Raw genomic sequence first — 22,318 nt, 5'->3', positions numbered from 1 at the left:
AGATTATTTTTCATGACTATATACATTTATCCCAAGCATTAAGCTGTACCCCTTTATTTTAGCTCCATTCTCATTGTATAAGTATAGGAAGCATAGCATAGCAAGAGCTTGTGACAGCACTGCTTAGAGTGTGCCTGGCTATACGCTATCTGCTATTTGGGAACGAGACTGTTTCTTTTCGACAAATTACAAACCTACAACAGAAGATGTAAGACAGAACAGCATACAATAGCCAGAGCATTCAATATTTATGTTTAGTTGATATCTCATACGGTTTTAAATCTCTCAGCACAAAATACAGTTTCCTTGGTTTATACAATGTACCTGAGCAGCCATGTCAACCAGCTGTGGGAGTTTTAAGTATTTCCCTTCTCCTTCTTTAAGGAAGTCTAGCAAGCTGCCTGTAAAAGATAACACATTGGGGGGGGGGAACCAAAACATTAATTTGACCTGAAAACATGAGTGAGTTTTTTTTCTTAGACATTATGATTTACACATTCATCTCCCAAAATCTGTGTTTGAAAACCCATCATTTAACAGAAAACATGACTCAATGACTATGCCTGTAGTTGACTCTGCCCTGGTAACTAGTTAGTGCAAATTTTATCCAAGTATTTTGGAATCCATTTCAATAATTCACATAACTGAACACTAATAAGACTGCCGCTTGATGATTATATAGCAATACATAAGGATTTTTCCCAATATTCCTGCTATCAATGTCCTGCCTAGTTGGACATTTTTCCACAGTGAGATTTATAATTAAAGAACAAAAAACCTCCTATCCATTACTTTAATTTTTCTGCCAGCTCCAATTATATACTAGAGAAATGATTCTGAAATTGTTGCTTTTATTTTGTTGCTTTTTCTTCCTTACAGGGGAAAACAGAAGTATCTTCCTTTCTTTATGTTATATTATCTTCTCCCATTTATATAATGCAATCGTGTCCAGAACATTACAATGAGTAGTATTTGAAATCAGTTCCAAGGACCTGCGTTCCTTTTAAGACGGTAATCTTGACATGCGTGGTAAAACTTTGTCTCTGACCTAACAGCTTTCCCTACAGGTGTTATTATGCCATAGGGGTATAGGAACACGATCTCTTTCTTAAGAAACTGGTGAAGACTGATAACTAATCAGTTTCATCACAGTCAAAATTACAACGACAAAATTACAAGTGTGGCAATGGTGGGGAAAAAAAAACCCACTGAACTGCAGATCTTGCAGTGGATTCATGACTGTAGGCGTGAATTAGATATCTCCGGTGTGCTTTTAGTCACTTGCTGTATTTTTGCATTGAAAGTAAAAGCGTGGCAGGCCAGACCCACACTGCAGCTGATGCTGGTTGTGTTTGTTTGCACAGACTTTTACCCATCTTGGTTCATGAGCTCAAAGGACCGAAGAAGAGCAAAGATTTCACACTGACCTCTAGTAACCTGTCCACATTGGAAAAAATTTTGGGTACTGTGCAGTTCTTACCCACCTCTTTTCCTTGTAAAAAGAGAAAGAAAAAGGAAAAAAAATTGTTCTACTAACTTTCAAGAACGAACCACCAAAGAGGTTTTATGTTTTTTAGTAAAATGTGGGAAGTTTTCCAAATGAAAACAGAGGCTTCCAATGGCATTTTGAATCCATAACTTTGACAAACATGCAACCACTTTTCCAATTCTTTACTTCTGCTTTTGCAAGGTAACATCCCAGTTCCTGTTTTAATCTTTACTTTTTCTTAGGCAGAATACTAGAAACCTTTTTTTTTTCCCTGATTGCCTTGTCAAAACCTGATTTCTGAACAATGAAAACTGATTTTGCATGACAGATTTAAGATCTGACAGACAGACTGTCTAGTGTTATTTAGGAACAACAACAACACAGAAGGAACTCTTTATATTTTCTATTCCTTTCTACCTTTTCAAACTTACACAATGCTTAAAAACCCCATCCAAACAGGAACCGCCCCCCCCCATATTTGTGGCAGAGTAATGAACACAAGCAGCTACTCTTGGACTTTAACATTGTTTCTATTTCTTACCAGGATAGCAAAATTTCTCTGTGAGGTGAACAGAAGTCTGCATTTTATAAACTGGAATAATTGACTTGAAAATCTGCTGCTTCTTAACACTAATATGCTTATGATATTTATTTCTACATTCAGCCTAAATCTCTAAATCTCTGTTTCAGCAGTAGGGGGAGGGGGAAATTATATAAAGCAAGGGAAGAAGGATGAAAGACTGAAAACAAGGAGATAAAGGAAGGAGTCTGGGAAAAAAAAAACCCTAAACTTTTTAAAAATTTACTATTACAATGCTGGAAAAGAAAAACTAAAAAAAAACCAAAACCCAACTGATTCTGTTGCTGTGAGCATGATCTGTCTACAGGCAGGTGTATTCTTATAATAATATTCCCAGCTATACCATCCAATTTAAATGTAACAGGCAGTACACACTAAAAAATGAGGATAAAAAACCCAGTCTTGTACTTGAAAGATTAGCAAGGGTGACACAGATGTGCAAAAAAATCATGCCTCCACCCATGATCTAAATCAGAACTGCTTCAAGTAGGTCAAGCGTTGCTCATTTTAATTTAATCAAAATTACCACTTATACGCCAGTCGGCTTAAACCTAACATTAATTAAACATTGAATTTGTTGCTGGGATCTTAAATAATCTTTTAAACATAGTATCTTCAAACTCTTCTGTCACGCACCTTTTGTCATGAATTCAGTGACAATGTAGATTGGTTCCTCAGAAACGACGGCATAGAGTGGAACAAGTTTGTCGTGCCGCAATTTCTTCATGATCTGAGCCTCCTGCAGGAAAGCTTCTGGCATCATTGTACCAGGTTTTAGTGTCTTGATCGCTACTTTTGTGGTTCCATTCCACGTTCCTAGAGAAACAAATTAGATTTTTTTCTCCCTTATAATACCAAAGACATTTTCCGCTGAAACTGTTTGCTTTTTGCTTCTGTTTTGTAGCTAACAGTATAATTATAAATTAGAACTATATTCAATATTATTTTTACCTTTATGTGACTGATGGTAATTGGTACTTTTTCTCTTCAATTCTTTATCAGATTATCTTTTCAGATCCCAACACTGTTTTACTTAAAATACTATTAAAACATTCACACAAACAACTGAAAGGTGTCACATTAAGCTCTTACCCATCCATACTTCACCAAAACATCCTTGGCCCAACTTAACTTCCAGCCTCAAAGATTCTCTAGGAATTTCCCAGGCATCTTTTGCTAGTCCCTGTGTTTGTGGTTTCACAGTGGGACATACAGTTGTTAGCTTATGACACAGCCCATCAGCATGTTCTGGAAAATGGAAAAAATAAGCTTTGTTGTTAAGCAGGGGTAAGACTATAATAAAAGTAACATCCTAATGTTGATAAAAAGAACTAGGCCATTTACTGTTTGTCAAAATAAAACAGAAATTTTATAATTTTCAATTTTAAAAATAAGCTACATACGCAGTTTTTCTTCCTCATGACAGGCACAAGGTAGGATTGGGACACTAGAACTTGAGCTTACCTCTGTAGTGTTTCACCAACTTCTGTAGAGATTCAAATTGTGCTCTGGTTGTGATATAGTATCCACCATTGTCAAGTTTTCTGATTTTGTAGTGTTTCACATTATCACCTCTGACCTCATCCCAGTCACGTATGGAAAGGGAGTAAGCACCTAGGAAACAAGTCATACTTGGTTCTTCACCAAAAATTTAAAGACCTATTTTAACGTATCTCCCCAACTGTCATTATACACATACATGTGTGCACATGCATACGTAAAATGTGACAGACATAAAAATGGCCATTATGTCTACCTTGGTGGGGGGGGATAGGAGAGATGTACATAAATATACATACCTTTAGTGGTTTCACTCTCTCTTACTAAGAAAATACCACGCTGGTTCCCAGGATTTAAAAGCAGCCTTTCTGCATCCTTCCTGCCCATCTTACCAAAATACCACCTAGAAAATGTTAAAAGAAACATGTGTAAGTAAAAGCTTCCTAAACTTTGGTAATCACATAACTACAAGATTTAGAAATCTCAAGCATTGACTGGGCTACTAATATCCCAAAGCAGTTACAGATCAACAAAAGTAATGACATCCATATAATCAAAAGATTAAGATGACCTATTTCTATATGACTCATTTCTATTGTTTGCGAAATACATGTAAAGAGGCCTCTATCTGCGAATACTATGTTTTTCTGGTGGTTTAACAATGAACATTAACAGTAGTCATCATTGAAAATAACACCTTCCTTCTGGTTAAGAAGTTCACAGGTCAAGCTGAATCAGATGACACTGAAATACTGTTATTAGCACGCTCAAAACACTGCAGCAGCTGAAACTACCTTCTCTAAGAAGTTTCGGCTATATGTTAAAAACCAATATTGAATGCAAAGTGGATGTGTTTAAATATCATCAGATCACAGGTTCATTCAGGTTGGAAGGGGCCCTTGGGAGGTCTCTGGTCCAGCCTCCTGCTGCAAGCAGGGTCAGCTGAGAGATCAGACCTATTTGTTCAGGGCGCTGACCACTCCACTCTTGAAAACCTTGAAGGACGGACCCTGCACAGCCAACCTGGGCAACCTGTGGCCCTGCCTGGCTGCCTTCAGGATAAAAAGGTTTCTTTTTCTATCCTACTGCCTCCCATCCTGTACCTCAGTACAGGCAGCACTTTTTTCTACTAATCATTTAGAAACAACCCTGTGGTAGGTATCATTTGTCTCCGAGTAACACTCCATCTTTGTTGCATCACTCTGATACCGAAAGTACGCAGACATTTTAAAACACCTGCATTTTTTCTTTCCTTAAGTTCTTTCACAAAAGGAATTTCTTCTTCTATGCTCCCAAAGTGTGCTCATCCTGATGAACAGCCTGCACACAGCTCTGTCCTGAGCCAGTGATAATTTTAAGGTCCGTCTCCCAGTGAATCCCCAGACTTTGGAATAACACTTATTTCTAACTATATTTTATTTTCATTGTGTACCTCAGAAGTCACAAAATGATGCAAAGTGTACATTTCAAACATTTTCATTTGGGACTGTCATAGCATCAAGCAAATCTCGCTTCATGAATGTTGGGAGAGGAAAAGTAGCATTGGAAACTGCTGCAAAACAATGGTTTTGTGGGTGAAACCTTTTGTGGGGGAAAAATGTAGGTAAGGAGGGATCATTTTGTTGGCCTGTGAACAGAATGGCCTTTGCAATCACTTGGAAATTTGAAACTTATTCTTACTTTTTATTGTATTTGCAGTTTGACTGTTTAAGTAGATGTGCAAAGAATTGGGTATCAGACTACATACACTTGAGACAATTTGGATGTAACCTATAATCTTAGTGAAGCAAACTTGAACCCTAGTAATTACTTCACATGAAAATGCCTCCTCCCCAGACTACTATGACAATTTACAAACTATATCATAAAGTGTTATTTTATTTCATTGCCTACAAAATAATAGTAGGGTTTACTTGGGGTTTTTTTTTGTTTGTTTTTTTTTTTTTTTTTTAATGAGCTTTAAACATTTATATTATGACGTAATTCAAAAGCCACATGGATAATATGGGTCCTGTCACAAGCAGTTTTTGATATAAATGCCTTCAGGCTTAGAAAAGAGCACTTAAAAGAAAACCCTAGCAATCTGCGGCTGTGTATTGCTTTTGCACTTGTGACTTCAGCTGCAATCATAACACAAAATCTACAAACACTATCAAAGCCCAGAGCTAACAAATGAACTCTAAAGCAAATGAACTCTATTCCAAATGCTGTGGTGATATTTAATAAAATCAGCACTAGTTCTTTAAAACAGTCAGTTTAAAAAAGCTTCCCCGCTCATCACCCCTCACTCTCACCTCTAGTCACATAAACTATGACAAATCCTACCACTCTGTTTTGCCTGTCTTTAGGAGCAATACTTTCTTTGCAGAAACACTGCATTCTTAGTTTGCAAAGGGCTATTGTTTCCAATTTACCACCATTGCTGTTGTAATGACAATATGCTTTTATTGCATAGTTTAGAAAAAAACAAAACAACTCAACTTTTTTTCAAAAAACCTCAAGTCAATAATTTTATAAGCAGCTGAAACTCAAGGGCATAAAATAACAGCGCGTCTTTGATGGAATCACTTTTCAATAGCAAAGAGCCAGGTGAGAGCAGTAGCAACATGCTGAAGTCTCAGCTTGAGATTCAGGAAACATCTTGGAAATTGGGCACTTGTCCCAGAAGTGCAGTAGCAAACACAGAAGTGCCCAGATCACGCATCAAGGAATTGCTTATTGGTAGCACCATGCCTGTATATTGAAGCAAGAGCTGCGGAGCTGTGTATTTCTAGTACAACAAATATAATTAATCCCTTGGAACAAGTATCACCTGAAACTGTACCCCAACTCACAGTTCCCACAATAATTTTATGTGATTCTGTAAGTGCTCTGGGATCTTTGTTTGTAAATAAATGTAGGAAGTACTGGTACCCAAAGCAATACAATTTTCCCAATTCATAGTAGTTCTTAGTGTGCCTAACAATTTTGTCACCAAAAAAGTTGTTATAGTTCAATAGATCAGCAATAACTGTCCACACAAATGTTTTTTTAGAATGTAAGATTAGGTGCTACCAAGGATATAGCTGATCTTGAATTAGTGTTTGGCAAAAATAAGGATAAAAACCTAAAGTTGATGGTGTGTGAACTCTTTAACTGAAAAACATCCATTTTTGCTTTATATGAAATACAGTGCATGTCCCCCAGTTCTTATCTTCATTATCACATTCTCCCATCCTTTTTCCTTTAGCCCTACATATAGCAAGCAGGCATAAAACATCTGCATGAATATCCACCTCACACTTACTAATAACTATACTTTTGACATCATCCAAGTAGCACTGCTATCTTTTAATTAGTAGTATTCTCCTACTTTACCCTTAAATGTTACATATACTGAATTAAAGGAATAGTATCACTACAGGGCACAGTGTAGAATGGATAATAAGAACAGATTGACAGGATATAAAGTCTTACTCTTCTGCTTGAATGGAGTCTGCAGGAGCTACATAATTGCTTGGGATGTAGCCCGTTTTTCCCGTCGCAATGGATCTTGCTTCCCACCAGTCTCCTTCCCTGCAATGAAACATCAGTTACCTCTTCCACATATAAACAATACATCATTTCCTAGCACCTATAACATCCTCACATATGAAAGATGGGTTAAATTTAGGTAACATGTTAGTTTAATAATGAAGGCATCTAAAATAGTTTGTGCTGCACCTAAATATATTTTTCTTTTCATTGTAAGCAACACGAGTGCCTCTTAGCGGAATTTTGCATTTTAAAGATTTCGGGTTTGGTTTGGTTTTTTTTAAATGTAAAAGGAATTTATCAATACATGCAAAATGCAAACCTACAACAAAACATTTTATGGCAGGGATGTGTAACTAAACTTCCCAGTTCTCTAGTCTTCATCTGCCTCTCCCAGATCATTCTGCCTGTATGCTGACAGTGAGCAATAAAGTAAGCAGGAAGTAAGCTAATAAAATTAGAGAACTGGACGAATGAAAACTGCTACATGTATGAATTAGAACTATTACTGCCGCCAAAAGCTGTGTGTAAAGAAATCTCCAAGGTGAACAAATTATTTCCTTGCCACTAGACTTCTAGAAATCAGGCTGTAATACTGTAACACTGTTGCAATTGAACTAGAACATCAAACTACTCATAAACCATCTGAGCATGGATATACGGTGGAGGACAGCTAGATGCACTTCCACGGCGAGACGTCCCTGCCTACAGGCAGGGCACTCACCTCCGGCATTTGCCGTGCAGTGCTGCCAGCTGCGCCCACCTCCCTCCCCGTGAGACATGGAAACCCATCAGAGAGAATCTGCAAGGTGCAGAGCCTGGGATGGGACAGTACGTGTCTCCACCTCTGCTGCCCCGAAGTGGGTAGCTGTGCCTCGCTACAGCAGGGAGTGGAAGGATGAGAGGCTTGGGGCTGCCCCAGGCACTACAGTTCTACATCTGCACCCAAACCCTGACCTCAGCCTGAAGGTTATTGTCTTACCAGTATCAATATTTTAACCCCATGCTTGTTGAACATTGCATGCATTCAAGGGAAAAAAAAAATAAAAAAATCCATCTACTCTTCACTGAAGTAGATTACACAGATTTCAAGAAGAGTTGGGGATCTGTTTACTCCCAACCAAGTGAAGTCTGTGAATGAGAACACTTACGTGTTATTTATTATCTGGAACCGTTCACCTTTCTTAAATGAAAGGTCATCTGTAGTTCTAGCTTCATAGTCATATAAGGCCACAAATACAGTAACACCACCTTAGGAAAAAGAAAAAAAACCCATATGATATAGCAGTAATGTTGCAACAGTTGATTTAAGGAATTGTCCATGAAACGACTCATCAATTTGATTTGGAATCAACTAAACACTCTGGGTTGCATCTCATTTTGGAAGCTGGATCAATAATCAGCTCATTTCTTAAGACAGAGGAAAGCCTATAAACAGATACCCTAAAAATACGCTTCCACACCATAAAAGGCAGCTAGATACATCACTGGAATATATTAATAATTAGAGCACTTATATACAGAAACCTGCACAACACATCAGCAGTAAAAAAAGCTAGCTTCTTTATTAAGCTAGCTTCTTGTTAAGAAATGCAATTCTAGAAGATCCTACAACACCACAACGGTGAACCATCAGCCACTAATTTTTACAGAAGTAGTTTCGTGTTGAACTCAGCTGTACATAAGCGACGTGTTCCCAACTTTCTGAGGTTACACATCAAGATCTACTCAAGGAATTGAACCAGAAATAAAAGTATTCTGTTGGGCACAAAGTCATTTCTCTGCTTTAGGACTAATGGTTTTTTTAGTTCCATCAAGTCTCCCCATCAGCGAAGCAGACCCTTGCTGAGGATGATCCATCAGCGCATTACTCTAGAGAGCAAGGACCAAGATAAGTCACGGGACGAGGAGCTGCACTCCACCAACCCTAAGGAATTTGCTTCCCCATCCCACTTCTGGTACAGGACACACGTTGTTGAACATGTCCCACAAACAGCATACACGTGTGAGAGATTAGGGAGGCTCCTGTACTTACGGTAGGAAAACTTTTTCTATACTTAAAAGAACTAATCTATAAAACTGGGCTAAAAGAGAAAGAGGGAAAGGAGAACAGGCTATATGAGATGTACAATCTATGAGCAAAAATAAAGCACTATGTACCATAACTAGGAGAAAGTTAAAATAGAAAACTGCAGGTGGGCAGTTCAGAAAGACTTTTTAAGCTCTAGAAATGCTATTTCACAGTCTAATAGATATTTAGGAAGCCTAATGATAGTCTAAGCAATAACTTATTTTTAAATGTATAATATTACATCTCTAACAAGCACACATATGTAGCAAGATATACATGGAAGACTACCAACAGAAACATATTGCATCTAATTTTAGATCTTACAATTAACATGACAGTGATCAGAAAGGAAGAATACACAATGCAACAGGTATTGTCTACAACTAATATTCTTTTGCAATGTACACTTTCTGACCTAAGAGCTCCTAATCACTTAAATATTTTAATTTGATTTAGAGTCTTCCTGTGATTACAGTCTCTCAGCAGGCCTCAGCTGGAAATGAATTTACAGTTCCTCTAGGAAAAACAGACCAAAAAAATCCCCAGAGGAGGTTAGAGTAATTGAGGGGTTTTTTTGAAGTGTGATTTATGAACTGAAAATGAATTAGAATATTCCCTAGAAGTTAACAGTTCCTAACCTAAGTTAAAAATCAAAACAGTTTATCAATTTTTGCCTGCATTATTACATTACTGCATTATTTTGATGACGCAAACTGCTACACGGAGCAAGAAAATTGTGGGGATACATACCATATTCGCACAAACAGAAATCAAATGTTATGGAAATAAACCATCCCCAGAGAGTTCTTCAGCAGATGAAGAAAACCAATATCCTCAAGTCACAATATCACAAAAGTTCCTAACTGCATATAAAGAAACTGGGAGAATCCAAGAACTTCGAAACAAACTGTACAACATCTAGAAAGATACTAATGTGGGAACAAGAGAGAGACGGATTCCTCTAGACAGTGTAGCATTAGTCAGAGTAATGGATTCAAATGTAAACCATGCAATAAGAGAATTATCAGTAATTATCAATATTTGTGTACTCTTAATTATTTTTAAAAAAAGAGTTGGAAAAATTAACATATAATCCTTTGAAAGTTTTTATTTCAACACTTCAGCTACCATAAAATCTCTTTTTATTCTCACTCACAAGTGTTATTTCATAGCGAAGAATAATAAAATACTTAAGTAGAACAGCATCACACAGAATGTTTTAAACAAACAGATACCACTCAAATGATTTTTGAAGTCTCTTGCAGCTGTTTTCTTTGTGAATCACTGCAAGGTGATCTAGTTTAGCTGTTCAAGCTATTTGTGGTCATAACATTCCCCTTAAAGGCTATCCTTTCAGTAGGTCAGTATTCCCATCCTGTAATCTAGGACTGGTTTTGGAGAAAAGACTTCACTTTCTTGTTCAGCATGAGGATTACAGAGCACTAGTGCTTACACAGCTTCATGGAAGGCAAGAACAGTGGTCCATTTTTCTGTTTTTATTTTCAGTAATATTCTATAAATTCAGAGTATCTGATGACTGAGGATGTGTAATACAGGAGCAGCGTGACTCAGATTTCTTCTCCTTTTCTGCTCTAGAGGAATAAAAGATGGCTCAACTCTTTTCAGCCTCACTACAGGCCACGATGACAACCATATCATCCTCTTGTCAGACATCACTGGTGGACTGGATAAGTACTACTGACACTTACGTCCTGTTTGACAAGCCCATCTATTCTCCTCTCTTGTGAAACAAAGGGCCACAGAATGCGATCCAGTGTTTTATTCGTCACAAATACAAAAAGCTTACAGCCAGATGAAGGTCTTCATCTTATTCATCCACAAAAACACCCAATTTTGATTGATCTGAAAATCGGTACTGAACGTACCAAACAATTGCTAGTGCAATTTTTAAAATTTATTTTTAAAGTGTGTTTGTTTGTGGATGGGCTGGTCTTACAAAAGAAGGAGGAATAATTACATATGCAGTATCATTTTACCTGATTGCAAAACAATGGGAGCATTCACCCAAACTGGCCTGCCCGCTGGTAACTGAATTCACACTGATGAGATATTAGACTATCTTCTCATGAGAAATCTCTCCTGTTGACTCTGGTCCAAGATATAACATGCTTAACTACCAGCAGGGACATCCCTTCTGGTCTCTGCAGCAAAGGATTTGTGGTACCTGGCAGGGGGGCTACATCCCTGACGTCTGGTTAATACCCAGGAGTGCCTGCACGCACTGCTGGAGATTTCCCACGTGAACAAAGAACCAGATCTAGTAGGAAGAAATACACAGAGGTTCTTGGAGGAGATGAAGCATGATAAATTTTCCTCAGTGGAGCTTAGGAATAAAAAGAAATGCTGCCCTTATTTCATTTCTGCATATGTTCATCCAAAAGGGGGATTCAGAGCTGACTCAAAAATTCTGAGACAGGATAGATGCTCATTTTAATTATTTGGTTTTTAATGAATTCCCAAAAAGGGAATATAAGGTGATCATGACCTGACAATTCATATTTGGTTTCCTGAATTCCTTAATGTCAAGGTCACAGTGGGTTTTCAAGAATCCCAAATTTCTTGTGTTTAGAAGATTTTAAATGCCACTGTAACAAAGCAAACATTTAAGCACTGTAATTGTACTAACATTAGAGGTTTGTGGGAAAACTAGAAATAGACTAATAAGGAATTATTTACCGTGTCTTGTGAAGCATCTGTGCAAAGCTTGTAGAATAAATTACTCTTTCCTCTCTCTCTCTCTCTCTCAAAAAAAGAATAAATTACAGCTTCCTCTCAAAAATATCCAGCAAAACTACTAAAATTAGCCATGTGCAAAAAATCAGTATTTTTGTAATGAAGTTTTAAGATTGTTACATAAAGGTGGGTTTATAACATCAAATGTGCATGTTTCTTTAAAATGCTGTATCTTCAGAAACTTTGCATCTCAGCCAAGAAGATCTCTGCGCCTTGTAAATGCTATTTTTACATTCTCAACTTCGATTTTAATGACCACCAACAATGAGAATTCTATTCTTTCCTTTCACACATTGTTCATATAGTAAAGTACACAGAATATACTGCATATCCTCTTTAGCTTTATAAATGAACATATTCAATGTTGCATTAATGTAAGTAACTTACAGCTAATCAAATAAGTCTGACAATCAGTTTAAAATACCAATTTCCTGAATTTGAAGTCTTTTTCATTTTGCAACTCTCTCCAAAAGTTTAAAGCCATTATCCCACGTGCATCCCTTCAACAGCTTAGAACTTCTAACACAATTTTATCAACTATTCCCATTACCACCTTTAATAAGTCTTAAATTTCTCTGTGCTGTGATCCTAACCCCCGTCCCCCAAAACAAAAGCCAAAACACCCAACCTCCAGGCCCCAGTCACTAGTGAATATGGGCTGAATTATCTGAGCAATAAAGATACTGAAAATCAGAAATCCCTAAAAGGCAATTTATTTTAAATTTGCAATTTATTTCTGTGTGGCAAGGGGTCATTATATTTTTTGAATATGACTATCAAACTTTAATAATAATAAGTAATAATAATAGCATTGTTTTATGTAACACTCACCTGTTAAAGTACTAGGATATGGACTTGGCACAGCTGAAAATGAAGATGATGCTCCTCCAAAGGGTGTCATTCCTGAGGGCCCTCCAAAAGGAGTCATGGAATGACTATTAAAATTAACTGCTGATCCCTTTATTGACGGTGACTGTGTTGCTTGGCTGGAGTCTGATCCGTAATGGCTGACGTGGGAAATAACAGGTTCTGGAGTATTATCAGTTCTGTATTTCATGGCTGGACCTTTATCTTCTTTGCTTTTAATGCACCCCATGGTTGCTTCTGTGAGAATGAGAGTTAAAAAACAGAGTTCATCTCCATGTTGCGTCTTTTGATAGTTAACACAGAAGATTCCAAAAAAGTTACTAAAAACGCTGATTTATTACTGTTTAAAAAAAACCAAAACAACCCTCCACACTTGCTACCACACACAGACTATAAACTCCAATGAAAAAGTGTTCTGGAAGAAAATCTAAGCCATTCCCAGACTAGAGAAGACCTAATTATTTCCCCTTACATCATCACATACTAACAGCACTTTTGGTTTATTCTTCACCCCAGCTCCTTGGTGGACTGTAAATGGCAAAAAAAAAAAAAAAAAAAAGCCGGGGGTGGGGGGGGAAGACAATCAGGCACCAGATGAGGAAAAGACCCTGAAGACTTCTATAGCAGGGTGGAAGGGGAAACAGATGTGACAAATGCAGAGTCACTTATACGAAGCAAATCCAAGGCAATTATACAAAGAAAACAAGTGAGGCATTCCTGCTTTCTTTTTTTAAGCACCTGTGCAATAAAGTCCTGACCTGCTGGCGGTATTACAGCTAACATCTTTAAAGATGTAGAGAAGTTTTCATCCATTGCCAGCCCCCCAAATACAACTCACAAACCAACCTGGGATATTCACAGCCACAGGATAAGGTTAAGCTGTAGAACCTAACTAGAATTAGAAAAAATGTAGAAGAGTAATTACAACATCCATAGTAGTTTAGAAACTGAACTGTGCCTGGACAGGTGACAATTTATAGCCCTGACAGCCCAAGATTGCCACCAACTCCCACTACAGGCAGACTGTGTCAGAGCTGTTTACCACAGGGACACCTATTACCTGCTGATGGAGGTAATCAGAGAGGAGACATGTTGCCAACAATTAAAACGACTGCATCTTAAGATGTCACCACCTGCCATTTATCAGGTGGTGACAACTGATAGCAGGCATTTTCTGGCTTACCCCAGCTGGGAAGCAAATCAGGAAGAAAAGAGGAGTCTCTATGAGATGCAGCGTTAGTCTGGCATGAAAATTCCTGTATTCTTGGGGGGGGTGGGGGGGGGGGAGTTAAAAATCTACTTTAACTTCAAAAGTAGAAACCTCCACAAAAATAGGAAATCAACTGCTCCACATTCTCTAATGAATCAGTTAAAAAAAATAAACAGCAGCAGTCTGAAAGCATTAAAAATACCTCTTTTGATAACTACAACAACAGTTTCATGGACTAACTGACAATTAGGGAAACACAATGTTTCCCATTGTGTGCCTAACTATTTTTTTCCTTTTCAAGTCTCTCTTACCTTGTTAACTATTAGACACAGAAATATGGAACAAAGTAAATCTTACTAAACACATACTGCCTTAATATAGTCATGCAGAGAGAAACTAATTCCCTCTGTATAACTAACCATTGCAATATTAAAGATACTGTAATTTCCTTAAGAACTGTGAATCAGAGTTCCTGAAAGAAGAAAGCCCATCGCCAGTGAAACGCCATATGAAATTTACTGCTCATAAAAATTAAGAATATTCACCCTGTCAATTCAGCCCCTAATGCTGTAATCTAATACAATTACTGGTGCAGAAACAAGCAGCAACAAAGCCAAATAACTGCATTTCTACAAATCTCCCCTGACTTTTACACAGAATAATGACTCATCACAAAAGCACACCTTACCCATTTTTTTTTTTTACTTCTGATACTATTATTGCCAACTTATTAAATGTGCAGAAACGTTAATAGAGCAAGACTGAAATACACACATGAATAATGTAATGTGTCTAAATACCTTACAAAAGGTGCCTTACAATCTACAGTAGAAAAGCCAGTTATTAATTCACAATACAAATCAATCAAACACCCAATCACATCCTTTTAATTTCTCTACCACTGCAAATAGACACTGTAATTTGAACCACTTTTTTTTTTGGCCATGTGGCTGCCTACTGTGAATTCTTGCCTTACTCTGAGGCCTATTTCTTTGATTCTCTTTAAAAAACTGCAAGCAAAGTTTTCTGCTAGCACTGAATAGAAGTCCAGTCACCTTTGCAAAAATGTCTTTGCTAATAGCACTGATTCCCTGCCTTTGGTTGAAAGTTAAGCATCATACACAATTCAAAAGTCCAGCACACTACTTATGTGAATAGATTAAAAGGGAAAGGTACGAATAGTTTATGATTAAGTGTAAATATTTTTCCTCTGTTACTTCTGGCATTTGGTTAACTTGTAACAGGCTGATAAGACTTAAAGATAAAAAAAAAAAAAAAAGACAGAAGCCAATTTACCAATTCTGGTAAAACTGCTGGATTCTGCCCATGGTATTGCTGATTGACCAAATGGCTGGTGACAAGGCTGCCCTGTACTGCAATTATAACTAGTATCACCCATGCACTTAAGCTGTGGTTAGCAGCAAGAAGTTACCATTGGTATACTTGGGTCCCACAAAGAAAAGCCCTTACTGAAGACTTGCATTCATTCTAGAGAAATATATTCAGCCTCTCCCTTGCTTCTCCCCTCCCCACCCACTTCACTGTTACGGTAATCTTCTTTCAGGGGTTAAAGAGATTAACAACAGAGATTCAATCAGCACTTCAAAGAAAAAGACATTCAGAAATAAGCAGACAAAAATTTAAAAGCTCTACTTTTATAACTGCATACCCACAAAACAAAACTAAGGAAGCAAACTCCTTAGCTTTTAAAAGTCAAAAATATAGGTGAAACTTACTATAAAATACTGTGTATGCATTTATGAGAAGGAATTACAGGAATGAGGGGAGGGAAGATGACATAAAACAAGCGTGAGTAGTAGGGAAGAGAAAAATGATTGCCCACACTATGGGGGAAAAAACCCAATGACTTATTACTCTTTAGTCTTGTAATAAATTACTGGATAAAGAAAAAAAATCCCTAAGCAGCTGGTATGCAATGTTGGATTTGATTATTCTGGTACTGTATTTGTTATTAAAAATTTATATGACTGAAATAACTTACAACTATTTTCATCACCCTTTGTCTGACCAGCAACAAAATATTAAGGAATAAATTTCTGTCATAAAATTCATGGTTCTTTTTCTGAAGCACTGAACTCTTTTTAGAAACAGATACAGAAGACGAGAAGAACGAGAAGTTCCTGTTTGCTCTGTAGAAGTCCATCTATTCAAAGAAATGCTGGCCCAAAGTATGTTATTCACAAACCACTAATCCATTCCTATTAGTTAAATCATTATTTTAGATCAGACTGGTGTCTGATGCAAACTACTCGAGTATCTTCAGCAGCTTGTTCTTTCTTTGAAAGAAATACTTTCCTGTTGGTTCTCATCAGCATGCCCACGTGTTTGGTGGGTGGGTTAGGAGTCAGGTCTATCAGGAAACCATGTTTGGAAAGGTATGGACTAAAAGCACAGATGACTTGTTCTGCTTTCTAGATGAAAACAATCCTATGTTAGAATGTTTCCAAGAAGAAACAGAAGCTAAAATGATTACGTGGTTTAATAGTCTACAAACACCTCAGACAATGACAGAGGACCCTTAATAACCCCTCTGCCAAACAAGAGATCTTCAAGAAAGTCAATGCTGCCCTCTTATCTTCCCAACTCCATTTTATAGCAGAGTGCCGGATCACGAGGAAAGCTTTGTTCAACAAGAATTGAAAAATGTGGCCAGTAAAGTCTTCATGGGTTTTTTTCTGCTTTTCTTTCAGAAGGATGACCTACCATCCCAAGAAAAACAAGTTTTTCCTCAAGAGCCATCATATCCTAGGATACTGACAAACAATTCCCTCAGGGTGTCTGCAGCCTCGTCCGTCCACCCCAGAGATGTGGGTGTCACAAGGGAACTACTCGTTCGTCCAATGCATCCTTGCTCTTTCCAGTTGATAGTTACAGACATTATCTACTCATTGATTCCTTGGGACTCAAGGTTCTCGGGAATGCTTCAAGAAAGGTCTCCTACTGGCATGAAGGAAGACGCAAGAGCTTTCTTTGAAAGAGGTGATTTTAACTCGGGTGGATAAACTGACAATCTGTTACAGCTAGCTGCCTCAGAGCAAAGCAGTCTGCAGATGCCTCTCAACTCTGTATTCCTTCCCCCCCTCCGCCCCCTGTACTCTACCCATTGGCATCAAGATTTGGAGGGCCAGAGATTAGCCTCTGAAACCCCAAAGACCAAAAGCTGGGAGAGCCTCATCTTTGTTTCACTTGCTGTCACTGATTTGATAACAAAACCCAAGAAAAAATGAGGAGTTTCCTCTTGGGGCCAAATGGAGGTATTCCGATCTCTCGCTTCTGTTAGGATTCAGCACTTCCCTAAATGCCTTCTGGAGACTTCATCATGACGCAAGGCTGTGAATGACAGCCGCATGGAGCCATTCTGACATGCCACAAAGGGAAAGACACTCTAGGGAGCTGTTCTTTTTTCAACCTCTATGCTAAACTGTGTACTAAAACCGTACAAGAACTAAATGCAAGAAGTAGGGCAAAAGAAAAAAATCACTACGGGGAAAGGTGGGTTGCCAACACTTCTTTTTACCATTCCTTTTAATTACTGAAATTGTACGTACAGCCAAAAAGAGCACATAAGTAATTTTTTCACTATGAAGAAAGAGTCAAGTTAGAAGAACAAGCAAGTCAAATCTCTTTCCAGAAGGATAAAGCAAGACTGCAAATATCCTCCTGCCTTAAAAAAAAACCAAACAAAAAACCACCCCAAAACCAAAACCAACCACCCCATGTTACATAACATAAAAAAGAATTTTGAGGTTCACAAATTGCTAATAAAAAGACAAAAAAAACATTGAAGATTTCCACTCCTACTCTATCTTCACTTCTGTATTAGAAAAAAAAATATTTGTTTCTGTCAAGAAAAGAAGCGCCTTCACTTCTCAAAAGTGAAACAACTATGTTTTACAAGATCCTCTTAACTTTCAACCGAAGTCATGATTTAAAGTCATTAAAATTTCATGCAGTGATGAAGACAGGATATTCTGCAGAAAGTTCGCCAATGGATCCATTAGCCGAGAGCTGACTATTTGCTCAAACAAGCGTAGAGCTGCCTCCCTGTGTCACTGGAGACACACAACCTATACTGGCTTTTCGTACACTAGGCAAACAACGCCGAGCATCCGCCAAACAGGTGGTTTCAGCTGGTGGCATTGAAAACTCATTTATTAGAAGTGACACAGACTGAAAGAAACAAAGACAACCAGAAAAGAGGCTAACAACCCCTTTGGCCAATACTATGCAACTAATTCAGTTCATCTTTAAGACGTCACTGCTTTGGTATGAAAATATGGGTGGGCTTTTTTTTTTTTTTTGTCTACAAAGCAATCCACCATGTTTGTAAAGGAAAATACACTGAAGAACGACCGTGTATTCTTTGCAGAGTATAAGCGATTTTTTTAAATTATGCTGGTTTTATCATGTGATATAATTTATATTTTATAAGCTGTCATAAACTGCAAAGTTTGCTTGTTTTACTATGAACAACCCATGGCATTTCGAAGAATGATTTTCTACTGGATTCAGTTTTATAATTAGCAATAACATTAGCATAACGAGACCTTAAATAGTCTGTATCATTATGCATTTAAAGTGCAACTGACATGGACTTGTAATTAATGATCTAATAAGGAGCAAAAAGTGAAGATAAAGGAAGAAGAATAAAAAAACCAAAGACACTGAAGCAAGGATTTAGGTTACTAGAATTTCAATGTTTACCACATATCTATGTGCAGTTCTATCCAGAAAAATAACTACAAAACAGCACTACTAGACCTCAGGTTGCCCATACACTAAAAATATATTTACAAGAAACAGCCTCTTCATTAACGACTAATGCAATCTGAAATGTTTGATCCTAATGATTCTACAGGCCAAATCCTGCTTTCAACATGACCATACAAACATATTCCAAGGAAAAATTCTGGGGCTGCTGTGGTAATGCTTTAGTTTCATAGAAGCAGAACAAACCCCAGCTTGTTTACTAATAAAGCTACAGCTAGAAAAACCAGCGTAGCAAACAGAGGATGCTGCACAAAGAGAGAAAAACCAATAGGTATAAAATTGCTTATCTAGTTGGACATTTTGTATTTCAGAGTTAAAAGCTGTTGCAAATATTAGATATTTCTGTTCTAGCTCATGCCTTTAAAAGAAATCAGATTTTAAATTTGCATTAAATTAATGATTGAGACTGATCCTTCTACTGGAGGAGCTAGTTACCTGGCTGACAAGATCACAGCAACAACTGTGCTCTGAGGGAATGCCAGATCTCAAAACACTACCTGGAAAATTAGGATAAGCAGGAATCGTGTAAAAAAGAATAAAGTCTTTCAATCCTTCATGTCATTCCATGATTTCTTGACTTTTTTTTTGAATGGAAGACAAGAAGTTTGATGGAAGCATGCTCCCCCTGAGGCTTGAATGGCTTAGACATGGGAGACTTGCTCAGATGTATCAGCCTTTGGACACAGTATGTACGAAGGATTTCCAGTCCTCCCATTTGAATGGTCTCAGACAAAGGCTTCTCTCCTGAAGAAACACCTACTGTCTTTGTTGGAACTAACAGGTAGGAGATGGAGCTGCCCCAGCAGGCAGTACAACCCTCATCCCAGTCCACACCGGGCCCCACCATGCAACTGCAAGGTCCCATTGGATGTCAGGTTACAAAGTCGAAGGAAAAATTAACTACTGCAACAACAAGTTCTAATAAATAAAGTGGAATTAAGGCTTATCAGTGAGGCAAAGTCCGGAGAGATGCGAGCACTCTTCAGTTTTCCCTCTCAGTCACATCCTCCTTTTATCTGGACCAAACATGTAGGATCTCCTCCTACTCACTGTGTATTGGGACAGTTGAATCTGCAGAGGCCGTCTTTCATTTTAAAGACAGGCAAAGGCTGCAGGAGCATATTGGAGAAAATGATCATGTCAGGGATGACATGTAGCTGGCTCTGCAAAATACATACTCATAAAATTTATTTATTTATAATTAGAGTTTTGCCTATACTACCTGACATACTGTAGGCTTCCTCTGACCAGATGTTGTATGCAAGCATAGCAAGAAAAGGTGGCTTTTCCAATCAGACTAGTAAGCATTCAGGAAAGACAGACTAGAAGTGGAAGAAAGCAAGTCTACTGCAATTTTAAAGACAATTCTAACCAAAGAAGATCTGGTTCAGTACACTGTCTTCAATAGTGGCCTTTGTCTCTAACCAGGAGCTCCTCCTTCACCATGGGCCTGGGCACAGACTCCAACAACAAATAATGTTTTCTCTTTGTAGGAAGAAGGACCAGCAGCAGATGCCTTGAGGATGAGAGGAGCAGGATGAGCACGGACTGAGACTTCCCCAACCTCCACCAATCTGTAGCTCAGAAAGTCCACAGTCAGACAGAGATTAAGGACTCAGCTACACGAGAAAATTCCTACAGGTGTGACTTAGCTTATTAATTTAAACTAATGTAGTTATGTTGATGCAACATCTGCACAGGATTTGCATTCCAGTATGTCTTTACTTGAATTGTTTTATGCTGCCTCATTTAAGTCAGAATAATCATATCCAAGAAAATAAAAATAGTTATTACTACAATGATACAGATTTACACATCGTTACTTCCTGTTCTAGACAAGGCTTCTGGAAACCCGCAGGAGGTCACAGCCAAGACCTGGACTGAGATCTTCCAAGTGCAAATGTAGTGCCTGACTTTTAGTCTGATACACCTGAGCAAGGCTTCTTCAAAGCTGTTCAAGCATCTGAAGCAGCACACTTCCATCATCAACGTCCTTGTCTTCCAGTTGCTCACATGAGCAATCTCCATTCAGCTGGAAGCTGCCTACCTTGTGCACAAGGCAACAGAAAGCATGAAAAAGATGATGCTGGGTGGAAAAAACAAACAAGAAAATACCCAACACCCCAAGGCCACCTGCAGTAGGCACAGAGGCTAGCTGGGGGTATTCTAGCTGGGCGTACCAGCCAGAGGGAGCTGCTTCTAACTTCCACAGCACAGCAGAGAAAATATTTGTCAATTTAAATGGTTACAGTTAATTTTGAAAACGTACCAATTGCTAAATAGAACTTTTATTTTAGGAAAGTTTGTTTTCAGGATCTATTCTGAATTTTCAGTGAGTTTTCAAGCATATTGTTCATATCCAGAAAGAGCAAAAAATAATTTGTGTTTTTTTGTACATCCAACAAAAAGCCTGCCAACAAACCTAAGACAGATGATACAAAATGGGTACACAACACCGATGGATTAATTTTCTTTACTCCAGCAGTTAAGAGCACAAGGGAGAGGTTAACTAAAATATCAGAACTGCAAAAGCAATTTTATGTGCTGAAATACATAATACATATACATGAGACCATTTTTAAAATTGAGTTACAATGTCTAGCCATACCATTTCAAGCCTTTACCACACAAAGACATTTTCTCTGACAACAGATGATACCACAGACAAAACAACCAATATATTGTCTAGACAGCATTATTGCTGCTCCATTGTATTGAACTTTAAAGTACACAGTCAATAAATAAATGCAAGCAAAAAAGGACAATTCAGTTTTTTTCAGTGTAATAGCTATTTTTATTTATTTGTAAATAATTACAATTATCTTAAAAATTAAAAGCCCGATATATTCAAGAAGTCTGGCCAAAAGATTGTTTCAGATTACAATAAAATGCATGTCATACCTTGTCAAAGCTATCCAGCCCATATCAGACAGGATTTATGAACTGATTTATAAATAGAAAGATTTTGTTTTCATTGAATCCTATCTGAAAGACAACAAAAAGTATGCCTGGTATCATAGAACCTTTTTATACCTTCTGTTTTTTATTTTGGTATATTATTTCTGAAAAAGATGTCTCCAAGAGTTATTTAAAAAGCAACTCTTAAATATTGTTTACGAACGTAAACTAAAGTAAACCACCATTCTGTTTTCTGGATCTTGCAGCAGGAAGCACGCAAACTGCTTTCCCAAGGGACGTCTGCATTACAGAAAAAGTGAAGGAAAACTTACATGGTAGAAGAACAATTTGCAGCACTTTTGTTCTGAAAAATTCTATGAAAATTTAAGAAGTAATTTCTTCCAAAGTTCAACGACAAACTACATTTGAAAAAAAATGGACTACAAAATTTGCAAGCTCTCAGAAATTCAGAGATACTGAAATTCATATGAATCTAGTATTTTTCATCTTCTCAACTGAGCATACAGCTGAAGTAGCAATTACATTTTAACATGGAGTTTTAGAGGAATTCAATATCAGCAAGAATCCAGTTGCAACTTCATTTGGTCTCTGTTAGTCAACTTAGAAATAAAAAGAAAGGAACAG

General features: G+C 37.6%; 1 protein-coding gene across 4 annotated transcripts in view; it reads right to left on the bottom strand.

Annotated features, from left to right (window-relative positions):
* YES1 (YES proto-oncogene 1, Src family tyrosine kinase) overlaps positions 1-22,318 on the bottom strand; it is a 52,519-nt gene that overhangs the window by 5,255 nt on the left and 24,946 nt on the right. For 3 of the 4 annotated variants that reach the window (XM_075494446.1, XM_075494447.1, XM_075494448.1), the window contains 8 exons: positions 12,739-13,011; positions 8,234-8,333; positions 7,026-7,124; positions 3,869-3,972; positions 3,534-3,683; positions 3,162-3,317; positions 2,706-2,885; positions 325-401 (listed from right to left, as the gene is read on the bottom strand). In XM_075494446.1, coding sequence (XP_075350561.1) covers positions 325-401; positions 2,706-2,885; positions 3,162-3,317; positions 3,534-3,683; positions 3,869-3,972; positions 7,026-7,124; positions 8,234-8,333; positions 12,739-13,003 — 1,131 coding nt within the window. In that variant the 5' untranslated portion in view covers positions 13,004-13,011. Of the gene's footprint in view, positions 1-324; positions 402-2,705; positions 2,886-3,161; positions 3,318-3,533; positions 3,684-3,868; positions 3,973-7,025; positions 7,125-8,233; positions 8,334-12,738; positions 13,012-21,676; positions 21,696-22,318 lie in introns of those variants that run through there. The other variant, XM_075494450.1, reaches the window with a different exon arrangement.

The sequence above is a fragment of the Mycteria americana genome, chromosome 2, assembly GCF_035582795.1.
Source record: "Mycteria americana isolate JAX WOST 10 ecotype Jacksonville Zoo and Gardens chromosome 2, USCA_MyAme_1.0, whole genome shotgun sequence".
NCBI lineage: Eukaryota > Metazoa > Chordata > Aves > Ciconiiformes > Ciconiidae > Mycteria > Mycteria americana.
The sequence above is the reverse complement of the archived record's forward strand: the minus strand, read 5'-3'. Positions and strand labels throughout refer to the sequence as shown.